The sequence below is a fragment of the Lithobates pipiens genome, unplaced genomic scaffold (genome assembly GCF_037356315.1).
Source record: "Lithobates pipiens isolate NorthernLeopardFrog02 unplaced genomic scaffold, aLitPip1_a1.2 Scaffold_22, whole genome shotgun sequence".
Taxonomy (NCBI): Eukaryota; Metazoa; Chordata; class Amphibia; order Anura; family Ranidae; genus Lithobates; species Lithobates pipiens.
Genome location: NW_027507784.1, coordinates 226,298,197 through 226,318,632, shown reverse-complemented (window position 1 = coordinate 226,318,632; position 20,436 = coordinate 226,298,197). Strand labels below are relative to the sequence as shown.

The window sequence follows — 20,436 nt, the reverse complement described above, 5'->3', positions numbered from 1 at the left end:
AAACAGCGCAGCGAGGCGGCCATGTTGAGTGTACTGAGAGTTGTGCCCCTGAGATGAGAGTAATAGGTTTGCGTAACGAAGTAGAGGAATAGTGTATTCTTTGTTGATGTGCAGTGGACATAAGTGAGTGCAAAACGACATTTCTGTTAGTGTGTGGCCAAGAGCAAGTGCAGTTTTTGGGATAGATAGGTTTTTAGACGAGAGATACAGCGTTCTTCAGTTGGGAATTTTTTTTTTTTTTTTTTTATAAAATACTTCCTCGCTGCCATGACTGTAGTTTATATTTTCATGTACAATTGGTAGTTTTCCTGGCATTCATAAGGACAGCATAATACTAGTCAGCTTTGCCTTCTAACTCAATTGTGACCACACCTAAAGCGGGATTCCGCTGCTGAATCTTTTTTTTTTCCTGTGTCTTTGTTATGCGTGTAGTATTGTGTTTTGGTACTCACTACTTGTGGCTTTTTAACCACTTGACCACTGGGCACTTAAACACCCTTAATAACCAGACCAATTTTCAGCTTTCGGTGCTCTCGCATTTTGAATGACAATTACTCAGTCATGCAAAACTGGACCTATATGAAATTTTTGTCCTTTTTTTCACACAAATAGAGCTTTCTTTTGGTGGTATTTAATCACCGCTGGGTTTTTTATTTTTTGAGCCATAAAAGAAAAAATACCGAAAATTCTGTAAAAAAATGAATTTTTCTTTGTTTCTGTTAGAAAATTTAGCAGATTAGTAATTTTTTCTTCATAAATTTTGGCCAAAATTTATACCACTACATATCTTTGGTAAAAATAAGTACAAATTGGTGGATATTATTTGGTCTTTGTGAAAGTTATAGAGTCCACAAGCTATGGTGCCAATGTCTGAAAATTGATCACACCTGAAGTACTGACAGCCTATTTCAATTCTTGAGACCCTAACATGCCAGAAAAGTACAAATACCCCCCAAATGACCCCTTTTTGGAAAGAAGACATTCCAAGGTATTTAAGAGGAAGTAAACCCCTTCAAACCACTTTGACCTACAGGTAAGCCTAGATTAAGGCTTACCTGTAGGTCTAAGCAATATCTCCTAAACCTATATGGTTTAGGAGATATTTGCCCGAAAATGGGCACCGCTGTCTACGGCGCATGCACCGTAGACAGCGGCGAGCAGGCGCACTAAATGCGGCAAGTCCAAGAATGGATTTGCCTAATTTGTCGACTCCCGTGCGCATGCGCGGGAGTGACGTCATCGCGGCTTCGCCACTGTCATTGGTCGGAGCTGCGAGACGCCACCAGCAAGATGGATGCGGCGGACTACAGGGATCAGCGGCGACTTCGCTGGCTCCTGTGTCAGGTAAGTGACACATAATGAGCTACTATGCGATGCATAGTAGTCCATTATGCTTTACCTTTGCAGGGAAAAAAAGAGGAAGTAAACCCATCAGGGTTTACTTCCTCTTTAGTAAGAGGCATGATAAGTTTTTTGAAGTTGTCATTTTTTCCCACAATTCTTTGCAAAATCAAGATTCTTTTTACTTTTTTTTTTTTTTTCACAAAATTGTCATATTATCAGGTTATTTCTCACACACAGCATATGCATACCACAAATTACACCCCAAAACACATTCTGCTATTACTCCCGAGTATGGGGATACCACATGTGTGAGACTTTTACACAGTGTGGCCACATACAGAGGCCCAACATGCATGGAGCGCCATCAGGTGTTCTGGAGCACCCAGGACAATTCTGACATTTCTCTCCTACATGTAAAAATCATCATTTATTTGCTAGAAAATTACATAGAACTCCAAAACATTATATATGTTTTTTTAGCAAACACCCTGGAGAATACAATGTTGGTCTTTGCAACTTTTTATCTCGCACGGTATTTGCGCAGTAATTTTTCGAATGCTTTTTTTTGGAAAAAAAACAGTTTTGTGCTTAAAAAAAAAAAAACACAGTAAAGTTAGCCCAATTTTTGCATAATGTGAAAGATGAAGTTACGCTGAGTAAATAGATACCTAATATGTCACTCTTCAAAATTGCACACGCTCGTGGAATGGCGCCAAACGTCGCTACTTAAAAATCCCCATAGGCGACGATTTAATTTTTTTTTACTGGTTATATGTTTTGAGTTACAGAGGAGGTCTAGGGCTAGAATTATTGCTCTCGCTCTAACATTCGCAGCGATACCTCACATGTGTGGTTTGAACACCGTTTTCATATGTGGGCGGGACTTACGTATGCGTTCGCTTCTGCATGCGAGCACATGGGGACAGGGGCGCTTTAAAAAAAAACATTTTTTTTTATTGTTCATTTTACTTTATTTATTTTAGTTTGACATTTTTTTCCCCAAAAATAATTTTTTTGATCACTTTTATTCCTATTACAAGGAATGTAAACATCCCTTGTAATAGGAATATGGCATGACAGGTCCTCTTTACAGTGAGATGTGGGGTCAATAAGACCCCGCATCTCACCTCTAAGCTGGGAAGCCTGAAAAAAAAAAAAAGATTCTGGCTTTGATCGTATTAGCGATTCGGTAGAAGCACCGGAGGGCGGCGGGAGGGGGGGGGGGATGTCTATGGCTGGGTATTGCAGGGTATCACCGACTATGGCTGGGTATCTCAGAGTATGGCTGGGTATCTCAGAGTATGGCGTTGCAGAGTACTGCGTTGCAGAGCATTGCAGGGTATTGGCGGGTGTTGCAGAGCATTGCAGAGTGTTGCAGGGTATTGGCGGGTGTTGCAGAGCATTGCAGAGTGTTGCAGGGTATTGGCGGGTGTTGCGGAGTGTTGCAGCGTGTTGCAGGGTGTTGCAGAGTGTTGCAGAGTATGCAGAGTGTTGCAAGGTGTTGCAGGGTGTTGCAGGGTGTTGCAGAGTGTTGCAAGGCATTGCGGAGTGTTGCAGGGCATTGCGGAGTGTTGCAGGGCATTGCAGAGTGTTGCAGGGCATTGCAGAGTATTGCAGGGCATTGCAGAGTAATGCAGAGTAATGGCAGGGTATTGCAGAGTAATGCAGAGTAATGGCAGGGTATTGCAGAGTAATGCAGGGAATCGAGGGGTTAATTTTCGGTGAGCAGCGATGTGGGCACTGCAGATGCAGCCCACATCGCTGCTGACACCGATCTCTTCCCCCTCCGCTGTACCGATCGGTAAAGAGAGGGGGAGGGAGGAACCCGGCGTCATAACATGACGCCGGCTTGTTTACAAGTGATCACTCCGTCATTTGATGGAGCGATCACGTGGTAAACGGCCGCGATGAGCGGCCGTTTACCGTGATTCGTGATGCGCCGGGTCCACTGGACCCAGCGGTCACGGATGCTCTCGTGTGCGCGCCCCAGGGGGCGCGCGAGAGCAGAATTCTGGGAGGCCGTTAATTAACGGCCTCTCAGAGTTAAACAACCGCCCTGAAGCCGTTAATCGGCAATGGGCGGTTGTTAAGTGGTTAATCCCCGGCTTGCCGATTTCTTGCACAACTAACACTTTTAAAAATTCATCCCGGCTGTTTCCATATTGCTTGTGGGCATTTGAAGCCCACAAACATTTACTTCCGGTATGCGGTGATGCTGTGCTCCCAGCATTCACCGCTAGCTCCCGCGCATGCTCATTGATAGCAGCGAGCAGCGCCGTAAAACTTCGGGTTGCCATCAGAACGGCGGCGTTGTCGGAAGTTCCCCCCCTGTTGTGATGGCAACTAAATAAACAGCAAGAGAACAATGCACTACTGCTCACAAAGAACCAGCATCGAGCAAGGTAGGCACTGGCACTCATCCACACCATGAGGCATCTAAAACTGAACCCACATAGTAATATGAATGTGAATATATATGTGTGTGTGTGTGTGTGTATATATATATATATATATATATATATATATATATATATGTATGTGTGTGTGTGTGTGTATATATATATATATATATATATGTATATTGAAATAGATTTTTTTTGGATTATTTTTTAGGGAACTGCTCAAATGAATCTCTCTGCACCTCATATGTGTGTGTATATATGTATCGAGATGTATGTGTGTTTGTTTGTTTGTGTGTGTGTATATATATATTAGAGGTCGACCGATATGGGTTTTTCTCTGGCCGATGCCGATATTTAGAAATCATGGCGGCCGATAGCCGATATATATGATGCCGATTTTTTTGGGCCGATATGTTAGGCCGATTTTATTTTATTTATTTATTTTTAATCCCCCTTGATCTAACACACCTTTCCCACTGGGGCGTTTTAAGGCGCTTTTGGGCTAAAAATAGCGCCTGTAAAGTGCCTGTAAAATGGCTCCCCTGCAGTCTGTGTGAAAGACACAGTGCTTTCACACTGAAGCGATGCGCTGGCAGGATCTTAAAAAAAAAGTCCTGCAAGCAGCACGTTTGGAGTGGTGTATACCGCTCCTTCACCACTCCTGCCCATTGATATGAATGGGCACCACTGCCGAAGCGCATGCAATGCGATTTGGCAGCGGTGCTTCATGGGCGCATTTAACCTCTTCCTTGGCCGCTAGCTGGGTTATATGTGCCCCACTAGCAGCCAAATAGCACCGCTAAAATGATGGTAAAGAGCCGCTAAAACTTGCGTTTTACCATCAACGCCTGCCCGCTCCAGTGGGAAAGCGGCCTTCATACGTGATACAGAAAATTTCTTACACTTAAACATTTATTAAACAAAACAAACCTCCAATCAGTTTACTTGTATGTATGATTTAGATTAAAAAAAAAAAAAAAATTATATATATATATATATATATATATATATATTTTTTTTTTTTTTTTTTTTTTTTTAATAAAAACAGGTAGTCAAAACTTTTGGACAAAAAAAAAAAAATGGGCTAACTTTACTGTTTTTATTTTATTTTTATTTTTTAAATGGTGTATTTTTTTCCCAAAAAAATGCATTTGAAAGACCTCTGTGCAAATGCCGTGTGACATAAAATATTGCAACAACCGCTATTTTATTCCCTAGGATCTCTGCTAAAAAAATATATATAATTTTTGGGGGGTCTAAGTGATTTTCTGGCAGAAAATACAGGATTTTTTACTTGTAAGCAACAAGTGTCAGAAAAGATTTAGTCTTTAAATGGTTAAACAGAACTTCTACACACTGAGATGACTTCATTCATTCAAGTGTAAACATTGTATCTTTCTGTTCTTTTCTTGGCAGGCTGCCCAGAGTGGAGGAAAGGGTTGCTATGACGACTCAGTCAACTTAGACCATTCTATACAGAAGTCATTTCAAAGTCCCGCTGTAGTTCTAAATCGGCTTTTTATCAGCACAAATCGGCCGATGCCGATTATTTAAAAAACGGCAAATATCGGCCGATATATCGGCCGGCCGATATATCGGTCGACCTCTAATATATATATATATATATATATATATGTGCGTTTATATGTATGTGTATATATATATATATATATATATGTATGTGTGTGTCTATGTATGTATATATATATATATATATATATATATATATATATATATATATATATATATATATATATATATGTATATATATATATATATATATATCTATATATATATATATATATATATATATATATATATATATCTATATCGAAATTTATTTATTTTTATATATATATTATAGGGAACTGCTCAAATGAATCTCTCTGCACCTCATATGTGTGTATATATATATATATATATATATATATCGAGATGTATGTGTGTTTGTTTGTGTGTATGTGTATATATATATATATATATATCGAAATTGATTTATTTTTATTTTTATATATATTTTATAGGGAACTGCTCAAACGAATCTCTCTGCACCTCAATATATCCTTACAATTGTGTATATATATATATCGAGATATATATGTGTATATGTATATATATATATATATATATATATATATATATATATATATACATATAAACGCACATACATATATGTGTGTGTGTATATATATATATATATATATATATATATATATATATATATTGTGAGGGGGTTCGCTCGGTAGCGGGTGTGTGTGACCCCCTGGATGGGTTCACAACACAAAGTCAGGCACAGCAGACAGCGGTGTAGGTGCAAAAAACAAAAGATCCGGTTTATTTAGGCTACATGCAGTGATACATATAACAGCCAAACAAAATAAAACAAGAAAATAAATCCTGGTCAGCTTGACCTCTAACTACACACGTAGACTCCCTGTCTAACAACTGGGTGCAGCCTTGTGCTGCCCCAGTCCCTGTCTCTATTGTAGGGGTTTGCCACACAGGCGTTAACTCACCGCACAGAACAGATCTCAGACTCCCCAGTCTATACACACAAAACTGGTTCCAGGATGGAGCATCTCCCTATGCATGCTGGGGTTTTTTGTAGAGGTCTTAACCAGTTGCCGACCGCCGCACGCCGATGTACGTCGGTAGAATGGCACGGGCAGGCATAAGGACATACATGTACGTCCCTTGCCTCCCGCGGGTCGGGGGCCCGATCGGGCCCCCGCCCGGTGCCTTCGGCGGTCGGTTTTCGTCCAGGAGCGATCCGGGACGAGGGGGCGGCCATTCATTCATGGCCACCCCCTCGCGATCGCTCCCGACGAATAGAAATCCCCGGTGACATCACTTCCTCTCCTGTAATGTAAACACAGGAGAGGAAGTGATGTATTCTCTCCTCCGTGTCGGTATTTTTCGTTCCGACACGGAGGAGAGCGGATCGGTGAGTTGCACCAACACTCTACACACACAGTAGAACATGCCAGGCACACTCACACCCCCCCTTTACGCCCCGATCACCCCCCCAATTACCCCTGCCCCCCAGTCACAGTGACACCAATGTCATTTTTTTTTTTTTTTTTGCATTGGTGTCATTTGTGACTGTAATAACTGTTAGGGCAGTTAGAGTTAGCCCCCTTTAGTTCTAATGTACCCCCCTAACCCCCCCCAATAAAGGTTTAACCCCGTGATCACCCCCCGTCGCCAGTGTCACTAAGGCTGGGTTCACATTGCAGCGGTTTATGAGAACGAATGTGATTCGCACCGCACTGCAGTGCAAATCACATCCGATCTCTGTGCGATTCGAGTTCAGCCATTCGCCGCACCCGCCGCAAATTCGCACGGGACCCTTTTTTTGGCCCGCAGCAGAATCGGATCGCATGGGTGTTCACACCATGCGATCCGAGTTTGCAGATCGCACTGCGATATGCGAACTGATCTGGGGGTGTCAGTAACATTTCACTGACACTCCCAGCAGTTCGCATAGGGCAGTGTGAACTGCCGCCGGGAGGCATGCGATGCGGGAACCCGCCGCGGATTCGCGGCGTTTCCGCATCGCTCCAGTGTGAACCCAGCCTAATAAGCGATCATTTTTCTGATCGCCGTATTAGTGTCACAGGTGACGCTAGTTAGGCAGGTAGGTATTTAGGTTCGCCGCAGCTTTTTATAGCGCCAGGGACCCCCATATACTACCGCATAAAGCCCCCTGATTGCCCCCTAGTTAACCCTTTCACCAGTGATCACCATATAACTGTTACAGGTGACGCTGGTTGGTTAGTTATTTTTTTATAGTTTCAGGGCACCCGCCATTTATTACCTAATAAAGGTTTAACCCCCTGATCACCCGGCGGGTGTCATTTGTGACTAATAACTGTTAGGGCAGTTAGGGTTAGCCCCCTTTAGTTCTAAGGTACCCCCCTAACCCCCCCAATAAAGGTTTAACCCCGTGATCACCCCCCGTCGCCAGTGTCACTAAGGCTGGGTTCACATTGCAGCGGTTTATGAGAACGGATGTGATTCGCACCGCACTGCAGTGCAAATCACATCCGATCTCTGTGCGATTCGAGTTCAGCCATTCGCCGCACCCGCCGCAAATTCGCACGGGACCCTTTTTTTGGCCCGCAGCAGAATCGGATCGCATGGGTGTTCACACCATGCGATCCGAGTTTGCAGATCGCACTGCGATATGCGAACTGATCTGGGGGTGTCAGTAACATTTCACTGACACTCCCAGCAGTTCGCATAGGGCAGTGTGAACTGCCGCCGGGAGGCATGCGATGCGGGAACCCGCCGCGCATTCGTGGCGTTCCCGCATCGCTCCAGTGTGAACCCAGCCTAATAAGCGATCGTTTTTCTGATCGCTGTATTAGTGTCACAGGTGACGCTAGTTAGGCAGGTAGGTATTTAGGTTCGCCGCAGCTTTTTATAGCGCCAGGGACCCCCATATACTACTGCATAAAGCCCCCTGATTGCCCCCTAGTTAACCCTTTCACCAGTGATCACCATATAACTGTTACAGGTGACGCTGGTTGGTTAGTTATTTTTTTATAGTTTCAGGGCACCCACCATTTATTACCTAGTCTCACTAGTGTACCCCTAAATTTAGGGGTGTCTACTTTCCAAAATGGGGTCATTTGGGGGGGGTTTGTGCCATCTTGGCATTTTATGGCCTTCAAAACTGTAACGCCCTTAGAAAGCCTGAAGGCGGTGCTTGGTTTTCGGGGCCCCGTACGCGGCTAGGCTCCCAAAAAGTCCCACATATGTGGTATCCCCGTACTCAGGAGAAGCAGCAGAATTTATTTTGGGGTGTCATTTCACATATGCCCATGGCATGCGTGAGCAATATATCATTTAGTGACAACTTTGTGAAAAAAAAAAAAAGTTTGTAATTTTCCCGCAACTTGTGGCAAAATATAAAATATTCCATGGACTCAACATGCCTCTCAGCAAATAGCTTGGGGTGTCTACTTTCTAAAATGGGGTCATTTGTGGGGGTTTTGTGCCATCTTGGCATTTTATGGCCTTCAAAACTGTAATAGGTAGTGAGAAGTGAACTCAAAAATTTACGCCCTTAGAAAGCCTGAAGGCGGTGCTTGGTTTTCGGGGCCCCGTATGCGGCTAGGCTCCCAAAAAGTCCCACATATGTGGTATCCCCGTACTCAGGAGAAGCAGCAGAATTTATTTTGGGGTGTCATTTCACATATGCCCATGGCATGCATGAGCAATATATCATTTAGTGACAACTTTGTTAAAAAAAAAAAAAAAGTTTGTAATTTTCCCGCAACTTGTGGCAAAATATAAAATATTCCATGAACTCAACATGCCTCTCAGCAAATAGCTTGGGGTGTCTACTTTCTAAAATGGGGTCATTTGTGGGGGTTTTGTGCCATCTTGGCATTTTATGGCCTTCAAAACTGTAATAGGTAGTGAGAAGTGAACTCAAAAATTTACGCCCTTAGAAAGCCTGAAGGCGGTGCTTGGTTTTCGGGGCCCCGTACGCGGCTAGGCTCCCAAAAAGTCCCACATATGTGGTATCCCCATACTCAGGAGAAGCAGCAGAATTTATTTTGGGGTGTCATTTCACATACGCCCATAGCATGTGTGAGCAATATATCATTTAGTGACAACTTTGTGTAAAAAAAAAAAAAATTTTTTTTTTTGTCATTATTCAATCGCTTGAGGCAAAAAAATAAAATATTCAATGGGCTCAACATGCCTCTTATCAATTTCCTTAGGGGGTCTACTTTCCAAAATGGGGTCATTTGGGGGGGTTTTGTACTGCCCTGCCATTTTAGCACCTCAAGAAATGAGATAGGCAGTCGTAAACTAAAAGCTGCGTAAATTCCAGAAAACGTACCTTAGTTTGTAGATGTGACAACTTTTGCGCAAACCAATAAATATACAATTATTGACTTTTTTTTTACCAAAGACATGTGGCTGAATACATTTTGGCCTAAATGTATGACTAAAATTGAGTTTATTGGATTTTTCTAATAACAAAAAGTAGAAAATATCATTTTTTTTCAAAATTTGCGGTCTTTTTACGTTTATATCGCAAAAAATAAAAATCGCAGAGGCAATCAAATACCATCAAAAGAAAGCTCTATTTGTGGGAAGAAAAGGACGCAAATTTTGTTTGGGTACAACATTGCATGACCGCGCAATTACCAGCTAAAGCAGCGCAGTGCCAAAGTGTAAAAAGACCTCTGGTCATTTACCAGCAAAATGGTCCGGTCTGAAAGTGGTTAATGAGCCCACTTACTACAGCTGGGCTCATTAACTCTTCCCCTCTAATTGTAAAAGTCTGCATAAAGCCTGAATCTAGGACACACATATTTCCCATCCTGAATACAACCAGGTGATTTTACCTGCGTGCTGCCACATACCCCCCCCCTCTTGTTTCAACCTTGGGGTTGTAACACAAGCAGCCAGACACGCATGTATCCGAGACAAAGCATCCACATTCCCCATTTTAACACCAGGGCGATGCTTAACTGTAAAGTTAAATTCCTGTAGGGCCAGGAACCACCTATTTACCCTTCTATTGGTCTCCTTGTTTTGAGCCATCCACTTTAAAGGAGCGTGATCAGTCACCAGGTCAAAGTGCCTACCTAGCAGATAGTACCGAAGGGAATCTAGAGCCCACTTCACTGCTAAACATTCCTTCTCAATCGTGGAGTAATTTACCTCATGGGACTTTAACTTCCTGCTGAGGTAAATGACTGGGTGCTCTTCCCCGTTCCAGACCTGGGATAACACTGCTCCTAACCCAACGTCTGATGCATCAGTTTGTACAACAAAGTCCTTAGAGAAGTCTGGTGAGTACAACACTGGCTGGCTACATAAGGCTGTTTTTAAGGACTGAAATGCTTCCTCAGCCTCTGGGGACCATTTAACCATAACCGACTCTTTCCCTTTTGTCAGGTTGGTGAGGGGCACAGCCTGAGAAGCAAAATGGGGAATGAAACGTCGATAATAGCCAGCGATTCCCAGAAAGGCTCATACCTGTTTCTTGCTGTTGGGACGTGGCCAACTCTGTATGGCCTCGACTTTATTGACTTGGGGTTTTATCACCCCCCCTCCCAATAGTGTACCCAAGATATTTGGCCTCCTCCTGTCCAATGGTACACTTCTTTGGATTGGCCGTAAACCCAGCTTCCCGGATAGAGTCTAGGACTGCTTGTACTTTTGGCAAATGTGAGACCCAGTCTGTGCTATGGATAATCACATCATCCAGGTAAGCTGCAGCATATTTATGATGGGGCCTCAGAATCTTATCCATTTTCCGCTGGAATGTTGCCGGTGCATTCTGTAACCCAAACGGCATTCTCTTATATTGGAATGCCCCATCTGGGGTTACAAACGCAGTTTTCTCCTTGGCCGACTCGGCCAGGGGAATTTGCCAATACCCTTTGGTGAGATCAAGAGTTGTCATATATCGGGCTGTTCCCAGCCGGTCAACCAACTCATCTATATGTGGCATGGGGTAGGTGTCAAATTTTGTAACTTTATTTAATTGTCTAAAATCGTTACAAAACCGCCAGCTCCCATCAGGTTTGGGCACTAGTACAATAGGACTGGACCAGTCACTCTGGGACTCCTCTATCACACCCAATTCCAGCATCCTTTGAACCTCCCCACGTATTGCCTCCCGTCGGGCCTCTGGTATTCTATAAGGTTTTAGTTTTACCCTTTCTCCTGGCGGGGTGATAATGTCATTCTCTACGCCAGATGTTTGTCCCGGAAGCTCAGAGAAAATCTCTTTGTTACGAAGTACAAACTCTTTAACCTCCTGTTGTTGGGGTTTCGATAAGGTGTCTGCTATTCCAACCTCAGGAACTAAGCAATCAGGCTGTACTTGTGACAAAGTCTCTGCGACTAGGGATTCCCTATCCCTCCAGGCTTTCAGCAGATTGACGTGATAGATCTGCTCCGGCTTTCGCCTTCCTGGCTGTCTAACCCTGTAGTTCACCTCACTAATTTTTTCAATTACTTCATATGGACCTTGCCATTTGGCCAGAAATTTGCTTTCAACCGTAGGGACTAGCACCAAGACCCTATCCCCCGGGGAAAAAGTACGTGTCTTGGCCCCACGGTTGTACACTCTCTGCTGTGCTAACTGCGCTTGGGTTAAATGTTCCTTTACAATTGCCATTACCTGTGCAATTCTATCTTGCATCAGGGCGACATGCTCAATCACACTCCTGTGAGGAGAACTCTCATTTTCCCAAGTTTCCTTGGCGATATCCAGCAGCCCTCTTGGGTGTCTTCCATAGAGCAACTCGAAGGGTGAGAAACCCGTAGAGGATTGGGGTACCTCCCTAATGGCAAACATCAGATAGGGTATTAGACAATCCCAATTCTTTCCATCTCTATCCACCACCTTCTTTAACATTTGGTTTAGGGTTTTGTTGAATCTTTCAACCAACCCATCTGTTTGGGGGTGATACACAGATGTACGCAATTGCTTCACTTTGTACAACTTGCATAATTCTTTCATAACCCGGGACATAAAGGGTGTACCTTGGTCCGTAAGCAGTTCCTTACAAATACCCACGCGGCTAAAAACAAGGGATAGCTCTTTGGCTATGGTTTTGGCCGAGGTATTTCGGAGAGGAATTGCTTCCGGATAACGGGTGGCATAGTCCAATATAACCAAAATGTACTGATGCCCCCTAGCAGACTTCATTATCGGACCTACCAAATCCATTGTGATCCTCTCAAAGGGGACCTCAATGATAGGAAGAGGTACCAATGGGTTATGGAAATGTGGCATAGGTGCCGACTTCTGGCACACAGGGCAGGAGGAACAATACTTTTCTATTTCCTTCATAACCCCAGGCCAATAGAATCTCTGCAATACCCTCTCTCTGGTTTTCTCTGTCCCCAGATGACCTCCCAGAATGTGTCCATGAGCCAATTCTAACACCAACTTCCTGTAAGGTTTGGGCACTACAAGTTGCTCAATGGTTTCTTCTGCCCTTTGAGCCACTCGATATAGCAGGTCCCTTTCCATAAGGAAGTAAGGATAAGGGCAAGTCTTATCTGGGTTCACTAACTCGCCATCTATTTTCACCACATTTTCCCGTGCCTTTATTAGGGTGGGGTCTTTTAACTGTTCTGTGGCAAAATTTTCCCTGTGAACCTCAAGATCCGAAAACTCCACAGACGGCATGTTTTCATCTGAGGATGTTGGCTCCTCCCCAGTTTCTCGAGTTTCCCCCGCCAATACCGACAAGGGAAATTCAGGAGAGTCCTCACCACTCCCAGAGGAATTCTGGTCATCTTCCTGGTTTATAGGGGCACCAATGGGGGCCTCAGGACAATCCCAGAGTTCCCAGAATTTTGGAAAATCCCTTCCCACAATAGCATCATGTGGTAACTGAGACACTAACCCCACCTGATGAGAGAGGTTACCTTTGGGGGCCTCAAAAAACACTGAAGTTACAGGATACTCTCGGGTGTCCCCATGCACACAAATAACAGCCACCCTGTTCTTCCCAGAGACCTCTGTAGTAACTAATTCAGCTTTTATCAATGTTACCAGGCTACCTGAATCTAGCAACACATCAACATGTCTACCATTAATACACATTTTACATAAATGTTTCTCAGGTCCCCGAATGGCAGTGCATGCAACTGTCGCAAACAGCGACTGACGTCTCTCCCTTATAAAGTCACATTGCATAGGCTCATCCACAACTGGGCAATTGGCTGCAATATGTCCCTCTTGCCGGCAGCGGTAGCAAATAATTTTTTTCGCTGCCTCTTGCAGCATGGGCTTCCTGGGCTGCTCCCGCCAGACCTTAGGTAGAACTCCCACCCTCTCACTCTCTCCACCCTCACCCCTTGGAGTCATCTTACCCGCCACTGGGGATGATCTGGTCTTAGGGGGGAAAGTCCGTGAGTCCCTGGAAGAGGTGGTCAAGTTCTCTGTAGCCAAGTACCTCTCAACCAGATCCACAAGTTTATCTGCATTTTCTGGGTCTCCGTGGCTTACCCATTTTTGGATGGCAGTAGGAAGAGCTCTCAGGAAACGATCCATAACCACACGTTCCACAATGTTTGGTGCGGTCAAAATCTCTGGCTGCAGCCACTTCCTGCTCAGGTGAATGAGATCATACATTTGAGACCTGGGAGGTTTTCCAACCTGAAAAGTCCAGTTATGCACACGCTGAGCCCGGACTGCCAGGGTGACACCCAGCCGTGCCAATATTTCTGCTTTTAGCACCACATAGTCTTTTGCTTGGTCAGGCTCTAGGTCATAATAAGCTTTCTGCGATTCCCCAGTTAACAGAGGGGCCACCAGTCCAGCCCATTGCTCCTTAGGCCACTTTTCCCTTTCAGCAGTCCTTTCAAATGTGGTCAAAAACACCTCCGGATCATCCTCTCCAGTCATTTTTGTCAGTAAATGGCTCACACCAAAGGTTGCGGTATTATTGTACCCACTTGCTTCATTGGTCTGCGGACGTTGCTGTATCAATGTCTCTATTTGGTGTTGAAAATTCTGCTCTTGCTTCTGCAACAGGTCTATGAAGCGGGCTTCAGATCGCTGCTGGGCTTGTTGCTGAGCTTCCAAACTCTGCTGCAAAGTTGCATTTGTCTGCTGCTGATTTACATTTGCCTGCTGCTGGGCTTCCAAACTCTGCTGCAAAGTTGCATTTGTCTGCTGCTGATTTGCATTTGCCTGCTGCTGGGCTTGTTGTTGAGCTGCAAGGCTCTTTTGTAAAGCTGCATTTGTTTGCTGCTGGTTTGCATTTGCTAGAGCCAGCTGTCTCAGTATCTCCTCCATGCTGGCCTTAACAAAAAAATAAAAAAAATAAAAAAACTGCCCGCATTCTCCACCAACTGTGAGGGGGTTCGCTCGGTAGCGGGTGTGTGTGACCCCCTGGATGGGTTCACAACACAAAGTCAGGAACAGCAGACAGCGGTGTAGGTGCAAAAAACAAAAGATCCGGTTTATTTAGGCTACATGCAGTGATACATATAACAGCCAAACAAAATAAAACAAGAAAATAAATCCTGGTCAGCTTGACCTCTAACTACACACGTAGACTCCCTGTCTAACAACTGGGTGCAGCCTTGTGCTGCCCCAGTCCCTGTCTCTATTGTAGGGGTTTGCCACACAGGCGTTAACTCACCGCACAGAACAGATCTCAGACTCCCCAGTCTATACACACAAAACTGGTTCCAGGATGGAGCATCTCCCTATGCATGCTGGGGTTTTTTGTAGAGGTCTTAATGAGCCCACTTACTACAGCTGGGCTCATTAACTCTTCCCCTCTAATTGTAAAAGTCTGCATAAAGCCTGAATCTAGGACACACATATTTCCCATCCTGAATACAACCAGGTGATTTTACCTGCGTGCTGCCACAATATATATATATATATATATATATTATATATGTGCGTGTGTGTGTGTGTGTGTGTGTGTGTGTTTGTGTGTGTGTTTATATATATATAATTATATGTATATGTGTATGTATATATATATATAATTGATAATTTATTTTATATATATATTTTCTAGTGAACTGCTCAGGCTAATCTCTTTGGACATCAATATATATTTATATTTGTATCCATATAAATATATGTGTATTTATATGTGTGTGTGTGTGTGTGTGTGTGTGTGTGTGTGTGTGTGTGTGTGTGTGTTTTTATACACACATTTTTTTAAATGTGTTTCTCTTATTTCAGAAATACGATTTACTCGTAACTGACATCTCATTTATTACCTTTGAAAATGGTAAATACATTTTTTATATTGGGATAGGCATATATATTTCTGATAGTAACAATGTTGTTTTTGTAAATTAATTTTTTTATGTTTCCATTTTTATTAGGAAAATACAGAAGTAGCCACAGGATCAGTATCCAGGAGTTATAGTTCTCTGACACAAGAGGCAAGGGTAATTCATATGTCAAATTATATATAATATCCTCATATCTCCGTTCTCTCTCTATACATCTCAATATATGTATAATTTTAGAAATTAATTATTTTAATGTTTTTTTTAGTATGTGTATGTTCTCCAAAATATCAATAAAAAAATTAATACTTTTATCATTTTCATTTTTGCTTTTTTATTTATTTTAGCTTCTGCATTATTTAAATCAAATTTTTTTTTAATTGCATTATTTTTTGTTGTTTCTTTTTAAAAATAAAAATGTAATATTTTTTTTCTTTATTATCAAATGCTACTTATTCTTTTATATTCTGGTAATTTTTTTCTTTTTTTTTTAAAGAGAAATTTGCTAATTGAACAACTGTTGGCAAGGTATCCGGCCCCTGAACATGATCGAGCCTTTCCTAATAATCCAAAGATACCGAAAAGTGATGATTCACGTAGTTCCCAATTGCAAGAGACCCCAGATGACCGAATTGGCAATACTCACTGGTGTCTGTGTGAGTGTTGCCTAGCAATGGCAACGCAAATTGAATCTATTTGTTGCCGTGAAATACAAGAGGTCGAAGGCTGTATCCCTGAGGGCAACAAATGCATCACAAATGCGGATATGTTTATCTCGCAAATTGCTACCGCGGAACATGTTCGGCTGACATTTATGACCATGCATCTGGATGATCTTCCTGTCGTCGATGCCAACAACAATAGGTAAATCTACTAAATTCCCCCAAAAAAATGCAACTCTGTCTTGGTACGCATTTTTTATTTTTTCTATTTTTATTTTCAGGCGATTGCGGAAAACAGCATACCGGACATTCTTTGCCTGGATATATGGATTTTTAGGGAAGGGGAACCGAAGAGTCATTCCATCTTGTGCCGTTGAAGTTGTTAGAGAGGTATTTCCTGATCCAATGGGTTCTTACGTTGGTTTGCTATATTCCGACGATTATGATGCATCAGAGATGGCATTTCATTAAAGATAGACGATTGGATTTTTATGTTATTTTTTTATTTTTATTTTGGTTTTAATGTTCATAAATGTATTTTTTATTTTAAATAAATAATATTATTTCATTAATAAGATTGTTTTTGTTTTTATAATCCACTCTATTGTATTTACACATTCCACAAACATTTTAATTTTTATATTATATATAATACACAGGAATCAGTCCTTTCAAATACAAGTGGTTTATTAATGCAATAAAATATAAAAAATATATATAACAATATATTAAACTTCATATACAACATTATATCACATAGAAAACAAAACAACATTTTTTTTTTAATTTTTGGTGTAATAAATTAGATTAAAAAAAAAGTAGTACACATATGACAATGACCGTTTCTATTTTTCAAGTCTTGGAAAACGTGTCATATGCGCCCTTACTGCAGTACTGGTTTTCGACCTTTCTACAGGAGCTATGTTTTTTAGCATATCTGGATTTGTTGGTTTCCAAGAGGTGATTAGGGTCCCCTCAACAATGCTAATCATTTTTGAAAGAAGGTGGGTGGCATGTTCATTGTCCATTTTTTGGAAAACTTTACGGACAATCCACTACTTTCGACCTCTCGGAAACTCCAGACTTTTCCTTTCCACCAAATTTCTTCTCTTTTTTCATAATTTTTTTTTATCACAGCGGGATTGCGTATCACATTATGATTGTGGCATAATGCTGCCAATTTTGTTCTTGCTTCCATTGAATCAAATTTATAATGAATTAGTCTTGGGTGATATTTTAAGATCATACTGTGATGCGTTTCTATAACCCCGGTTTGACAAAATAAGTTAGATGTTTCGTGTCCTTTTCCAATTGTGCATCTAGTACAATTGTGGACAATGCATGAAATGCAGGTGTATGTTGGATTAACCAGGGAACAGTCGGAGATTCCTCATTGATCTCATCATGTAAACATTTGTGCTGTACATTTCCAATTGTCCATACATGAACATTTACAACGTGATGTAGTACAGATTGCCAACGTTCTTTAAAAACGGGCTCGTTGCCTTGACAATTTCTACTACACCAGTAGAAATGAGTCAGTATGGCTGGCACCCACGGCAAAAGTGCACAATGAATTTTTTTTTTTTTTTATTTGAAGTAATTTTCATTTTGCATTTTTCACGTAATGCCAAATGTCAAATTGATGATTTATATTTTTATATTTTTCTGTTGTTGACAGTAATTTTCGAATGTCAGTGTGTCGATCTGTTCCCACAAATATCAAATTTTTTGTCAATTATGCGATCTAAACTTTTGGTAAATCCAAACTTCTCCATAGCAACCGATGAAGTTGTTTTATGACACCTGCACTAATTCAAAGTCCACAATTTTTTGGGAAAAGAGATCCATGAAGGTGTAAGTGGAGTATTTGGCTGAAAAACCAGGGCTGTCACATTGACCGTCCCCTACAAGAAAAATTCAGTCAAATCATCAATCACATTTGAAATATTCTCTTGCCAACTGTGATCAATAGCTTTAAAGATGTATAGATTTTGGGCTCGGTTGTACGAAGAGTTTCCAAACATCTGTATTCCACATAGATCAAACATTTCTTGAACTTTGGCATAGCTTCCTCCACTTACACATAAGGCCCCAGACAGAAGAACATTACCCGCTGGATATTGTTTAATTTTGGGCTGGCTCTCCCACAACTTCAATCTATGTGAACTCACACAGGTTGAAAATGCATACACCATCGTACCAACAATTTGTTTTTCAATTTTGTGAATGCGTGAATAACATTCTGTATCAGGACAACGCGTATTATATAGCAGTTTGTCCAGGCAGCTCTCAAACACAATACATTTTTTTTCTTTAACCAAATTCAGTGGGTGAGAAAATATTTGTTCTGTTTGTCTTTCGTCTACACTTTCACAAATACTCATATCACTTTTTTGTGGAGTTTCACATTCTGACTTGTGAAAACTTGGGTCGTCAAGATAGGCCAATTTTCTTCTTTTAGTAACAATCTCTGGACTTTCAAGATACGGATTGAAAATTGCTTTTGTTTTATGAGGTATTTGTGACAGTGTAGCCAAGACTGATGCAGGTGATAGAGGGGTCACTGGCTGCACTTCAGATGTTATCGGCTGGCGTTCAGGGGTTGACATGTACAGTGGTATCATTGAACCCATAGAGTAAGAATGATCTAATGCCAGCGATCATGGACTTGCTATTTTCGAATAACTGCCTTCAGATTCCGTTAATGTGAAATATAAGAGATCAGTGTGTATCCCCGCTTCGTTCATTGTCACATTTGAACATTGAGGACATCTACTGACGAATGAAGTAGTTGAAGTTTCGGCCATCATTGAAGCTGCATTACGAAGTTTTTGCAATCTGTTTAACCATTTATTCCCTGTTGCCGTTTGGGTCGGTACTTCGTTGAAAATTGTTGGGATCGATTGTGGTCTAAGTTTTCTTATTGTTCCCTTCAGTTGGAAACAATCACTTTCAAAGTGAACAGAACACAGATACAAGTTTTGGTGTGTGTCGGCTTTAATAAGCGGAATATAATCTTGGATCATTCCTGGCTCCATACCTGTATTTTCAAGCCAAACTTTAATTTGCTGATTCTCCTTCGGAAAAGTATGAAAACTAACGTTGGGTTTTTTGATTCTCACAGTGCTGTAGTTCGTGCAATATTTGGCAAAGCAGGCTGGCATTTCTACCAAATACATAAAAACATTTAGTTAGTGTACACATAAATTTATCAGCTTTGGTAGCGGTGTTCTACATAGGAATGTAATTTAAAAATTTAGAAAACATATAAACTAAAAATAAGGGTTTCCTATTGAAATATTTGTTCTACATAAAGATTTCAATATCTTATTTTCATAAATATTTTATGCTATATTAAGATACTCTAAATAATTCTAGAAAAGTTGAATATAAAGTGATATATAGCCTTATTTCAGGAGACTATTCTTATAATTAATTTTTAAAAACATCATATAAATTCAAATAAAAAAAAACACAGACAATAAAATTAACGCAATAAAAATCTTTATTAAATTTAAATAAGACAGGATTAAAAGAGAACAAACAATGCATTCTTTGGAAATACAAAAATAAAATATTGACTTTAAACAAGAGAGCAGAGAGAGAGAGAGGGAAGGAGAGAGAGAGAGAGGGAAGGGGAGAGAGAGGGAAGGAGAGAGAGAGAGAGAGAGGAAAGGAGAGAGGGAAGGAGAGAGGGAAGGAGAGAGAGAGGGGGAAGGAGAGAGAGGGAAGGAGAGAGAGGGAAGGAGAGAGAGAGAGGGGGAGAGAGAGAGGGGGGAGAGAGAGAGAGGAGAGAGGGAGGGAAGGAGAGGGAAAGAGAGGAAAGGAGAGACAGAGGGAAGGAGAGGGAAAGAGAGAGAGAAGGATATTGAGAGAGAGAGAGGGAATGAGAGAGAGAGGGCCCCCCTTCCCCAAGGCACCCCCATGTTGAGGGCACGCGGCCTGGTACGGCTCAGGAGGGGGGTAGGGGGCACTCGCTCTTCCTCCCCCCTTTCCTGGCCGGCTGGGTAGCGTGCTCGGATAACGGTCTGATATGGACCGAGGGGGGACCCCCACGCCGTTTTTTCGGCGTACGGATTCCGCTTTAAGTCCATACCAGGTGACGGGGCCAGCGACGCCTCCTTTGCTGGTCCTGGCTACCTGGAGCCACGCTCAAAATGAGCGGACTTTTCTCCGGGGCGGGAAAAGTCTGTTCATTTCAAAAGTATGGCAGACTGGCACACACATGGCCGTACTGTCTGCCGAAATGCGAGTCCGGTGGACAGATTGAT

The 20,436-nt window shown here is 42.0% G+C and overlaps 1 protein-coding gene across 1 annotated transcript; it reads left to right on the top strand.

The window, feature by feature from the left end:
• Positions 1-11: 11 nt before the first annotated feature.
• LOC143924535 (P2X purinoceptor 7-like) lies at positions 12-16,680 on the top strand. The gene is made up of 5 exons (XM_077448894.1): positions 12-123; positions 15,448-15,496; positions 15,594-15,659; positions 15,997-16,364; positions 16,444-16,680. The coding sequence occupies exons 2-5, from the start codon at positions 15,494-15,496 to the stop codon at positions 16,631-16,633; spliced, it is 627 nt and encodes a 208-aa protein (XP_077305020.1). The 5' UTR covers positions 12-123; positions 15,448-15,493; the 3' UTR covers positions 16,634-16,680.
• Positions 16,681-20,436: the final 3,756 nt, after the last annotated feature.